The 13194-nt window shown below is 32.6% G+C and overlaps 1 protein-coding gene across 1 annotated transcript in view; it reads left to right on the top strand.

Annotated features, from left to right (window-relative positions):
• LOC150081973 (uncharacterized) overlaps window positions 1–10149 on the top strand; it is a 50007-nt gene extending 39858 nt beyond the window's left edge. The window contains exons 5-7 of the mRNA XM_090379025.1: window positions 4346–4408; window positions 5288–5368; window positions 7945–10149. Of these exons, the coding sequence (XP_090235151.1) occupies window positions 4346–4408; window positions 5288–5368; window positions 7945–8076 (276 nt within the window). The 3' untranslated portion in view covers window positions 8077–10149. The remainder of the gene's footprint in view (window positions 1–4345; window positions 4409–5287; window positions 5369–7944) is intronic.
• Window positions 10150–13194: the final 3045 nt, after the last annotated feature.

Consider the following 13194-nt stretch of genomic DNA (forward strand, 5'->3'; position numbering starts at 1 on the left):
AAAATTTAAATTAATAAATACTAAAATATAAACAGTAATATTTAATTCATTAACTTCAAAACAATTTCCACCCAAATAAAGTAAACTTAAAAATAAGCGAGATTATACCCCGGTGCCAAATTTAAACGCCCCTATACTCGTATATGTACAATACAGCATATGTATTATGCTGTATTTTTTTTTTTTTTCTCTTTTTTTTTTTTAAATTTATGTAGCTGTTGCGGTATTTCGTTATTTTCTCGGTTAACTTAAGAAAATTATTTATTTATATGTTATCGCAAAGTACACTGTATCATTCTTACAAACAAAAAAATAGAAAAAATAAACTTCAAAATGCAATAAGTAAAAAATAAATAGCACACAAACTTTCCAGAGCATCGTGTGAAAGTTTGGTTATCAGAACGGCCAACGTAAGCGACTATGACGTATTTGACTATGCGTCATATAATCTAATTTCTAGAAAAATAATTACTTTCATTTTGCTCCTGAACACTTTTTAATGTAACTTAGCTGATATGGCATCAGATGAGAAGGCCAAAAAGAAAAAAAGTATGAAATTTTTAACTGATGAATATCGATTACTTTTCCTGTTACACTTGAAATACCTCCATGTAAAGCTAACCATCAATGATGATTTAAATAATGATTTAAATAAAGGCATTTAAATCATTATTTTAAAAGAGGATGGTAAAGGAATGTACAGTATTTGTATTATTCATTTCTTAAAATAAATATCATATAAATGCATATAAATCAAAATGAATTCAGATACAAAATAAGTACAGAATAGAAACTGCACTAAACCTAACGACTAGACATCTCATTAGTATAATGATAAATAAAATTTTCGTGTTACCTATTCGGAATCGGCAGCTCATCATTTCCAAAAATATGCAATGAATATATCCTAAAATGATAATATAATTCTTATGGTTTCCAAAAAAAATAGCAATTTCTTACTTGTTTATCACGCAGCTGCATTGTAACGCCAACTTTCTCCTTTCTAAAACGATTATTTTTTTTGTCCGCTAGAGGGTTCATTATATGCACAGTCGCATATTACTCAAAAATAAATACACTGTAACTTAAAAGTTTAATGAGAATACATGTTAAAATATTAACGTTACATATGAAATATCGGTTAACGTTTTTTGGGAGATTTACAGAACAATAACCTTTTATATTTTTCAAGATGAATAAAATTATTGATATTTATTCCAGCCATCCAAAATAAACGCTAAGAATTTACTATTTATATTTATTATTTATTATATTTATATATATACTAAATAATAAATGTAAATGATAAATTCGTAAAATAGTAAATATCAAATAATAAGAAAAAATAAATAAAAATACAATATCGGAAAATTCATTCTAACAAAGACATAAGCAACATTGTCGAAGTTCGATACAATAAATTTAGCATTAGTATTGTATTATCAGTGGCAAATGATGCAAGAAATATAAAGTCAGCAAAAAAAAAAAAAAAAACCTTCTTGAAAGGGACCAAAGACTGGCAACTCCAATGGTGAGGACGACAGTACGAGGAAACACTCCAATTATGTAAGCTACAACTTTGCAACCAGACACTTCAGAGGTGACCTGATTGAGCTTTATAAAAGCTCTGAGAGGGATTAGTAATATGAATGAAGGGGGAATTCTCACTGTTATAGAGAATTCTAGAACTAGGGATCATAAATTAAAATTACGGGGGTTGCGGTTTAGATTAGATTGTAGGAAATTGTTGTTTTTTTGTTTTTTTTATTTCAGCCAGCGAGACGTTGATTGCTGGAACAAGTTGCCCTCGCAGGTAGTTGAAGCTGACAGTTTGAATAAATTCAAAGGTCAACCGAATAGTTACCTGTGTAAGGAGAGAAGCATATAATGTGTATTTTCTTATCTACTTTTCTTTTTTTTAATGCATAAAAAGTCTGTGGCTTCCTTGCATTACTATTAGCATTAGTAGAGGCATATGATGCAAGAAAGCAAGCTTATAAGCATCAACCAAAAAAAAAAAAAAATAAAAAATAAACTACCCGCAGGCTAAAGGCAAATTTTCGAACATCTATTCTACAACTGTCCTTCCTCAATTTGAATTTATGCCCCCTTAGGTTCGTAATCTGAGCAAGAAGAAGAATCCCATCAGCATTGAGCCTGCTCAACCCACTCAAGAGCTTATACACCTCAATCAGATCACCTCACAGGTGCCTAGTCTCCAGACGCTGCAATTTGCAGAACTTAAACCTTTCTTGGTAAGAGTACCCCTTCATTCCCCTCACCAATCTTGTTGCCCTTCTCTGTACTTGTTCTAGCAACTCTACATCCTTCTGAAATGAGACCTACAATTTTGTACGCAGTACTCAAGCCTTGGCCTGACCATTGCCTTATACAAAGGAATAATCACCCCCTTCTCCCTACTAGCAAAATTCCTGTATATCATTGACAAGACCCCATGACCTTCTCTGGCCGCCTGTCTGCACTGCTGAGAAAACTTCACATTTGAATGCACAATTACTCCCAGGTCTTTTTCATTATCTACCACCCTAAGTGTAGTACCACACAGTTGTTAGGTTTCTTCGGAGGTACTTCTACCATATGCAGTACTTTGCATTTGTTAATGTTAAACTTCAGTTGCCACTTCTAAGCCCATCTGCTCAACTTTTCTAGATCCTGTTGCAGTAGCATACTGTCGTTACTGTCATTAACAACCCTGCCAACCTTTATATCATCTGCAAACTTGGACATTAAGCCTGATATACCTTCATCAACATCATTGATAAATATACAAAACAACAATGAGCCCAACACTGAACCCTGGGGAACTCCGCTAATAACATTTGTACACGAAGAGCAATGTCCAAAAAATGCTTACCTCTTCTGTACATCCTCTTTAAAGATTTGTCTAATTCTTTCTTAAATTTATTCAAACAACGTGCTTCCACAACGCCAGATAGAAGTTTGTTCCAACAATTGATTACTCTTTGTCTGAAAGAAAATGTTCGCACATCTATCCTTGTGGCCGTCCTTTTATGAAAATTTGTTTTCAGTCAGAAAGTAATCGATTATTGGAACAAACTTCTATCTGGTGTTTTCAGGCCCGACGAGAAAGGGAAGGGAATTAGAGGTCTATAGTAACCGGGTTCGCAATTATTCAAGGGGCCTTAACATTTCAGTTTTCCAGTAATTAAATTAATTTTTAATAATCGGCAAAAAATTTACAAACTTAAAACAATAAAAATTTATTTATTTTATTAATTTTTAGTTTTTGTTAATTTATTATATGTTAGTTTTGCTTTATTCCTTCACCTCTGTGTGTGAACATACACATGCACACGCCTATACAAGACAAGTTGCAGGCTGGTCTTGCACTTTGCAAAGGGGCCTGCGTTAGCTCTTGATTACCCTGGGTGTTGTGGAAGTAGGTAGTTTGAATAAATTTAAGGAAGGAGTAGACAAATTGTCAGAGAGGATGTACAGGAGAGATGGGTAGTTTTTTTTTTTTTTTTTTTTTTTTTTGCCGATTCTGTATAAATTTGCTTCCATGCATCATTTGCCCCTACTAATACTAATGATAATTATGTGTGTTGTCCGAGAGAGAGAAATAAGAGAGATAGTAAGGATGCCATCAGAATTTTGTTTACTAAATTAAGCTGCTTGTTTCCAAACTATACAAGTTGCAGAACTGCAGTTTTTATTGGTAAGAGTAACGTTTATATCTCTCATTAACCTTGTTGTTGTTCTCTACACTCATTTCAACAGATCCATATTTTTCCTAAAATGATGCTTCCGGAGCAGAAGCAGCCTTATAAATGTTTCATCATAAATGCTTCGTTTCAGTGCTCTATAAATATATAAAATATCGCCTCATTGTTCTTGTTGGCAAATTTCTGTATATCATTAGCAGAATTCCATGGGCTGTTTTACCAGCCTGTCTGCACTACTGATAGGACTTCATGTCGGACTACAATTAACTAGGTCTTTTACGTTTTCCGCCAACTTAAAGGTGGTATGATACCGTCCAGTTGGTATATTATTTTTGAATTACTGCCACGCATATGCAGTACTTTGCATTTATAAATGTAAACCTCAACATTCCAACCTGCCAATCTTTGTATCATCTGCGAACTTAGACAATAAGCTTGATATGCCTTCATCAATATCATTGATAAATATCGAAAGCGGTAAGGGGCCTAACAACTTTATACAAATATAACTTAAAAAAACAAATGTATAATATTTGTTACCATAAATTAATACAAATATTTGTTATATTTGTATTAATTTATACTAATAACATTAATGTATATAATGTATATGTAATATTTTCTTTATTTTTATGCAGGATTTGTATTTTGGTTACCATCAGGCTATGCTAGTTATTTGGATAATGTTGATGATAGTTAATGTGAGTATTAAATTACTTACTCTTTTCATTCACAGTGTTGAATTTATTTTTAAGTCAATTTTTGGAATTACTTATTTTTTATCAAATTGTTCTTATGCTTCATAATGTGTCTTGCCCATAAAATTATGCGTTTGTGTGTGGGGGGAAACTATATTAACACTAATGTAGATCTGGAAAGAAAAGATATCCTCCCTAAAAAATGAAGGTGAGGGTTACCTAATTATCTGCAAGTATTTTGTATGCATATTTTATTTAATACATTGTATGCATAAAAATAATTATTTCAATTACAAACTGAAATCCTTAGCAATAGATAAGTGCAATTCAAATGAATACAATAAAAATTAAATAAACAATCTTTATTCAAATTATTTATTTCTTAGCATGTTTTCAGAATTTTCTCATTGTTTCTCCACTTTCAATACGCGTCTTCCATGACGAAATATCGGTGTAAGAGGATTTTGTGGTAATATAATGCCTAAGTACAGCATCCCAGAGAACATTATATTAGTTTTCTTGCTACATTTTTACGATCTTAATTGAAGGCTTTGCACCACTTATGCACCGGATGAACATTTATCGCTATACTGAGCTTTATAAGTTCTGTAAAAAAAATTTCGCAAGATTTCAAAGGCTGTTGCTCCTGCCCAACAGGGAGTGAAACCAATAGAAACCAAAATTTGTGGCATTGAGCTGCTTAACAGAATTTGGCACATTCCTTTCATATATGATGATCAGTACTGATTAAACTAGCCTTTCTGTACCTAATACAGCTGATGGGTACTTCTCTTCCCTCCACCCGATGACATCATCTAGGTGTTTCGCATGCTCATGTTTCTTAATAAACTGGTAATAAAAATTTTCTAATTCTATTTGTAGGTATTTTTTTGGCTTGTGGTTCTCTCTAATTATCAAGAGCTTGCAGATATTACCAGACTGGAGGATATGGCTAAGCTTAAAGTAAGTAAATGCTGAAGGTTTCTTATTTTCTAATTTAGTGATAGTTAGATAGTTATATTCAACGAATTTAGCACATCACAAACAAAATTACATCATTAGACGTTCTCACGAAGACTATTTCTCTTTTATTATCAAACAAATGGGTTTAATAATTTTATGATAATATTTATTAATGAGGCATTTTATTAATTCTGGGTTATAGAAATCTTTAATTTTTAGACCAACAATATGTAATTCATCAAAACACGAATGCATAAAATGCAGCAATCAAATCATAAGGTCATCATTCAAATATAATGTTTCGAATATGAATGGCTTGGTTATTCGTTCTCCCAAGAAAAAACTTTCCCTCTTGGAGAATAAAATTAATATATGATTAAATGTGTGTAGCTGGTTTAAAATTAAAGAATTCTATCTATGTTTAATCACTTTGTATAATGAAACATGAGGCTTTCAATGTCCATGCTTATTTAATGAAATATTTGTACTTCAAATTCCCATAATTTAAATGGGAATTTAAAGTATTTAAAATTTTTCTGAATACCACTTAAATTGATTTGGCAAATTATGTTTAAACGTTACGATAAACTAATTTTGAAAAAAAGTTCTCATGAAGCAAACTCATAAAAAATGAAAAGGCGAGCGGTAACCAACAATTGGCACAATGCAAATCCATTTAGCCAAGAGAAGGGTGTGGCTAGCATTTGAAATATTGACACATAACATTTAATGCATCTGCATATTTGGGTGGAACCACCATTAGAAACAGAACGAAAGTTACATTTATTTTACATTAACGGCTGGTAGGATGTACTTAATATTCATGGTGATGGAGTGCACCATATCTAATTTTATGGGGGAAATTTTGGTTAGCGCCCTAATTAGTGAACTGGAGCAAATTTATAAATTTGCAGATAGAATATCCGTTAAGGGACATTTTTCAAAATTATCGCTTTCTATCCCCGCATACATTTATTTTGAGCTCTCTCTCTCTCTCTTTATCTACACTACTTCAATTAGCTCAAAATCGTGCACAGGGAAGGTCGGTAGAAAACGATAATTTTGACCAGTTTCGGGCAATTTTATGTTTAAAATATCAATTGCCAAATCGTTAATATACACATAAAGAACATTGTTGCTTAAAACTTTCAGTAGCCTTCAATTATGCAGCTTGAGAAATATACGTCATTAAGAAGCTGCACATCTGCTGAAATTGTATTATCCCCGGCTAGACCACTGTATTTACAGCAAATGTTAATAATAATTTTCATAAATTTATCTTATATATTTCTAGATACTCTAAAGCGATCTAAGAATACATTTCCTAATGTGTGAGTGACCTAACATGATCGAATAATAAAAGATGCTGGTGCAGTATACAGTAAACTCATGCAACTGAGCCTCATTCTTAGATCATTCTAGATCTGAGGTACTGAAAATACCACTCGCTGGCCGGCTCCAATTCACGACATGATTTTATATATCTTGTATCAGAATTAAAAATTATCATATCAAATTGGGCATTCTAGACAAAACGTATAGCTTTTCACGACATCGGTCAACTTCAAAGCCGTTCAGATATAAGCATGTACTCAAACATATTGGTATACATATGTTGTTGTTGCAGAGTTTTGGCATAAGAGCTACAACGTCTATATTGTGCTCATCGGTTATTGTTTATCACAAAATTTTCAAAATGGGCGTACTAATTAGAAATGAAAAATTAACATCCTTTAGAAAGGTAAAGAGTTCCTCTCAATTTTCTTAATTTCAAAAATATATTTTTGTTTCAGATTTCTAAGTTACAAATAACTCTCGTCTTTCCTACTGGTAGCTAGGGCATTCCTATAAACTTTTATACTGTAAAACTAGTATGGCAGTGAGCACATCTTCAGAGGATCTTCGCCCTTGAGATGACAAAGATGAATTATACGAGTATGTCCAACGTGCATTCTTGCTAGTACCACTTCTTCTTGTCTTACTTTGCTGGTACTGGAAACCCAAAAGATAGTTGAGTCTTAATTTCCATAAGCAGCCATCCTAGAAGCATAGCTGCGTCTTAATTTCCATAAATTTATGGTTAGTATGTTCTTGTCATATAATTTGACACTGGAGTACAAGAATACAGACACAAAAAAAAGTAGTGGACGTTTTGTACGATGACTTTGTAGTCTTGAACAGGGACCTTCATTTCAGTTATATTTATTGATTTTGATTCTTGATCTGCGCATTCGTTTTCTAGTATTCCGGAAATTCTTCGTATCCAGTAGAATAACACAATTTGTAGCACGATCAGTTTGGATCTGATTTGTTTCAGCTGGAAACAGATGATGACATTCCGTGTATATTCAGTATATTTTCTATATATTGAGGTTCTCTTTTTAAAATGGTTTGAAATATTTTATTAAAGCAAGTTTTAATATCTCCCTCTGTCTCTCTCTGTATTTTTTATTTATAGTAAGTTTTTCATATATATAAATATTATTTTTTAAAAAAATCTGAACTTCTAACCATAGCTACTTTTCCGTTTATATCATTATAACAGAATGTTATTATTATTTTTTTTAATATTTCAGATGGGAACCTTAAGCAGCCTAAATGCATCTCACATTTCTCATTCGTTATCTCGACATTCTGTGGATTCAGTGAAAAATTCTCACAATAATTCTTCTACAACTAGAGGATCGGCGTCCACATATTCAGCTTAAACAATTTTTCTTGCTGCTATTTTTAAAAGCCATGATATGGAGCTCTTATCCGAAGGAGTCCTTATTTCCACTTTTATATCAACTCGCTCTTAGATGAAATGAGTAACTGGTGCCTAAAATACGTAGATTTATTGATATGTGTAACGTGTAGAAGTATTCTTGTGATAAATACTGCGTGAAAATGTTAATGGACAAATGAACTGAGCCAACAAATATATCGTTCAGTTAAAATACTTATGGATAGAATATAATGTTGGTCAATGATTCATTATCAACACTTCCATGAAATCGCAAACGTTCCCTTTTAAAATTAATCTGAAAGTGCTGAACAATAACTGTAACATATTTTTATAAATTTATAAATTTTATAAACTTTTAATGTAAACATATTTTGGTATGCGTGCATGTGAATGTGTGTGTGTGTGGTGTGTAAAAGAGAGAGATTAAAATACGTCAGAAAATTTTCAAATATCATTAATAAGATGAATTATAACCTTTAGTAAGGGCTAGATGTCTGAAGATGCCTCAAGGCACATCAGATGGAAGGCTAGAAATGTCTTATTAGGACTTTTTTTTTTTTTAATTCTGCTATTCTATTTACACTGTTTAACTATCAAATGTTTATTTCCATGTCAGAATTAACAGAAACTGCTACGTGCCAGTAGTCAATGAAGAATCAAGATGAGGATAAACAATCTCAATACCTCCAATCTAATTTATTTTACATGCACAGCATCCGCAATATACAATATTTATACAGCAAATCTTCACTTAAAAGACTTCTAAAATAACGAACAGAATCTACTGAAGCAGGCGTTTCGTCTGAACGGGACGCGGTGACAAAACTGCCTCATTCTGATAGTACTTATCATTAGTTAAGATATTTTCACAAAGCAAAGTGCCAGAGAGCCAGGATTTTCCTCACCATCACCTACAAAACAAGTCAGACATCAGCAGGGTGTTACCTGAAGGCACAATAGAAACAAAAAAAATCTGTGAACGGAAATTAGTACTTAATCTAATAGTTCCCTCTCTTTTGAGAAAAATCGAAAACTTTTGAAAGGATTAAGGAGGTAACATCTAGATGCGATCAAGGTCGGAATGATAAGTTTCGGTACCGGCGGCTCCAAACAATTTTGGTCACTTACAATATCTTGACTATTAGTCGATAATCCAATCTGCTGTGGCCCCGGCGGAAATTGCCGCTTAGCCGCCCCTGTATATGATAGTAGTAGTAGATAGCAGAGCGGATTTGGAATCCGAACAGGATTTATAGTTGTTTAGAAGACAAATAAGAGGTCATTCCAATCTGATCTAGTCTCCAGATATGAGTATTACCAGTAAACAGAGGAAAATTTTCTTTCGCGAGAAAGAAGACGGTGTTGAATTTTACTAGCATTGAATTCCATGCACTGAGAGAAAAAGTGTTAAAATGTATTTGTCATATGCATGTCAAAATATTTGAAAGCTAATGCTCTTTTTAATTGGCTTGAATAACAAGTCAATCAAAAGTTTATATTGTATTGATTTGAACAGAATCAGTTTTTATATAAGGCACAAAAACTTGATTGCTAACTACCTAGTTATGGAAAGATTTTAGACAGCATATGATTTGTTAACACATTCGTAAAACACACCACTGTCTTTGATATCACTACTTTTTCAGATTACCAGATTTTCATTAAAAAATATCAAAATGAAAAGATGCTGTTAATCACTTCAAGATCTTTTTATGATATAATTTCGTGCCGTAACTTTTTTCGAAATAAGAATGTTAAAAATTATTTTTTAATATATCGAATACACTCGCACTTAGCTTCATAATAAATATGTGTAAGCCGATGTGGAAATCAAGATGCAATACTTGTATAGGTTGTAGTTTATTTTTAAATCTGTTACTATATTTTATAGTTTATGCAATCGATGTTTTCTGCTTCGTTGATGGTAAATAATCAAATATCATGTTATTTGGGTGCTATCGTATATTATTGGATGTTGTAAAGTAATAGTATAAAGGGATTTTTATGAATGTGAAAATGCAGATTGTCAGATATATCAAATATTCATGTTCCATGTTTCATTTCCATCACTGTATAACAAGCTTCATTGAGTAATAAAGAGTTTTTTTTTTATTCGCCTTTATTTATGTGTTTATAATATCTTAATCGACGGATATTACCATTTCAGTACACTCTCTTTCAGCTATTTTCAAAATATTAATAGCCATACTTGTACAATACCCCACCAACAACTACCCACTGACGAGACTCCAATAAAAGTACTGTAATAATAATAAAACACTTTTTTATTTAGAATAAATAGCAATACCGAGGTAACTCATAGCGAAGAGCTTTCACAATCTGAGATCGACGTAGCAAAACTAGTTCGTTCGTTGCTACGTATGTGTATAGGCTATGCCCTACTTACACAATAATGTATTATAGCTTTCGTAGCGTGCAACATTATAGTTTACTTGTTTTAATTATCTTTTACTGTTTTAAAAAAAAAATTATTCTGATTGCCTTATTACAGTTTATGCATGCAATATTAATGGCGCGTTTCGTTTTGCTTTTTTTATGTAAAATTAAAAGAATAAAATAATGGTGTTTTATTTTCTAAGTAAAATTAATTAAGCTTGGGGATTAATGATAGCTGATTTTGAGTTTCAGCTTTTTTGGGCACAAACATGCTGCACCGATTGCTTTAGCCTTTAATAGTAATTTAATACTATTTTTGGTTCGTTTAAGGCTCTTGCCACTTGGTTAGCAGATCTCGCGGTGGAGGGGTAAGATTTTGCGTGAGATACGCTTACTCATACTCCTGTTTTCTGGACCCATAAAACATGAAAAGCCGCACATGAACCCACACTTTTACAGAATAATACAGGACAAAACTGTATGAACAAAAGTGTCATAGAAACTCTGATACTATGGCCTGCGTAGCCGATGTGCCAAAGACTCGCAAATAGCTCTCCTGCTAACAGCCCACCAAATCTTCCAAACGTCTAGATTACAATCTACAAAAGGAGAAACTCTAATCAGATATTTGCTGTTAGGAAAGCATTAAGTGGCCACTCTAGTATGATATTAAATTAAAATTTATTTCACGCCATGTTTGTTTGAAAATTTATATAGTTTATTGGTTCCAAATGTTGTTAATTAAATTAATTTGCTACACTAGACATGGTGTAAGGAATTTATAGTAATATTTTGTAATTGTAACGACGTTTACAGTTTTAATCTAATTTTACACTGATCAGATGCAACTCATTAGAATATTATTAGACGCATCTAATTAGTATATCTTCTGTACCGCATTATATTAAAAATGAGTGCTATTATAGTGTTCACTTTTATAGTCCGGCTGATGCGCACGAATATGCATATAAAAGTGTGCGCTGAAACAGAACTACAGAATTTAAACATCATATGCTGAAGTATCATATTAAATTACATGAAAACGTAAAATTTCATGTAAAAATTCACAATTTTATTAGAAAATGTAATTGTAGTTTAATTTTTAAACGCACGTATATAATACGCATATCTTTTTAGAAATTCCTCTGCAATATATTTAAATTAGCTTCGATTTATTTCTTCTGCTAATGTATGTAAATGTGCAAATTAACTTGTAATGAAACGAAACAATAGCCTAAAGTTGCTGGTAAGTTAGATGAGTTTCTTTGGGGTGTCGCGCCAGTGAATACAACAATAAAAGTGGGTTCTGAAAAGTTTGTGCATCGCTGATCTTTGCAAATTCTCTCTAATGTTTACTTGGCTGGGCATTATACAACTCATGGAATAGCCTTGATCTACTTCCCCTTTCACCAAATGTTCCATTTCATAAATAATTATTTATAAAATCCAGTGGATTTCGTTGAAGCAACATTTTGCTGAATATGAAAATATATAAAAACACGTGCTGCAATGATATACAAATACGGACAGCAACTTAATGATGCTGCCCGTATTTGTACATAATTGTGCTGTTTAATCAATCTGAACCTCGCGAGCTGTTTAAACCGAAAAGCCATTTTAGTTTCAATTTAGGTATGTTACTTCGTGTAAATATTTCTTGACTGCCTACGCTGCTAATAATACTTTTGAAGAGAATGAACACGTTCGGTTATTTCAACTCAGATTGCACAAACATTGCTTCACTAGTTTTATTTATTTATTTAATACAGTCTTATTATTATTGTTATTAACATCTTGAACGTTTATAATAACAATTATTCGAACAATTACTCGTTAAAAAAATTATTAAACTTGGTTAATTTTATCTTGTGCTACTCACATTACGCAAATAGGAAGTCACAGACTGGAGCCACTCAAGTTGTATTTTAGATAAGGGATCTGCGTGTGCAAGATTCCATTCCTAATTTTCTCATTTCAGTAAAGTGTTGCAGCTGGCTACCCATGATCAATATAGGTATACCACCCAGCCTCTTAAAGAAAAAAAATTGCTTAACGGAGCGTCATACTTTTTTAATGAAGATTTCGCTTCCATATTGGTCTGAAAGGTTTTCGATGCAGGCTTCGAAATTTTTATCAAAATGTTTTGTCCCAAAATCTACTTTTCTTACAAAATTCAGGTATTTACCTGGACAAGTCAAATAAAACGAGATTTTCATTGGCTACGGTAAATTTAAATTAAGCATTGCCATCGAAGCAAGTTTAGGAATTAGTAATGCTTCCACTGAACAACTGGGCAAGCTGGATGTCCTGTATGAGAAAGGAACGATGCGCAACAGTATGGACAACATGGCACTTACAGTACGGGCGCTTCTAATAAAGAGGAACACAATGTTAAAAACTGCAGTGTTATTACAGTTGAGGCCGTCTCTCCAGCATAAATTCACCAGCTTATAGAAAGTTGTACATTGACAACTATGTCACGCCGACGAATGTACGAATGAGCAAATCGTTACCGTGAAGGAAGGAAAACTCTGGAAAATGATCCTAACCAAGGACAAGCTCTCATAGTTATCACAGAAGAAAATGTTGATTTAGTAGACAACGTCATCAGGGCCGATCGATGTACGACACTTGATAATTTGACAAAGTAGATGGATATCAGCCTTGGGTTTGACCACACAATCACTCACGATTTTCATGT

Source organism: Mastigoproctus giganteus, chromosome 8, assembly GCF_048544385.1.
Source record: "Mastigoproctus giganteus isolate SK-2022 chromosome 8, ASM4854438v1, whole genome shotgun sequence".
In the NCBI taxonomy this organism is placed as follows: Eukaryota; Metazoa; Arthropoda; class Arachnida; order Uropygi; family Thelyphonidae; genus Mastigoproctus; species Mastigoproctus giganteus.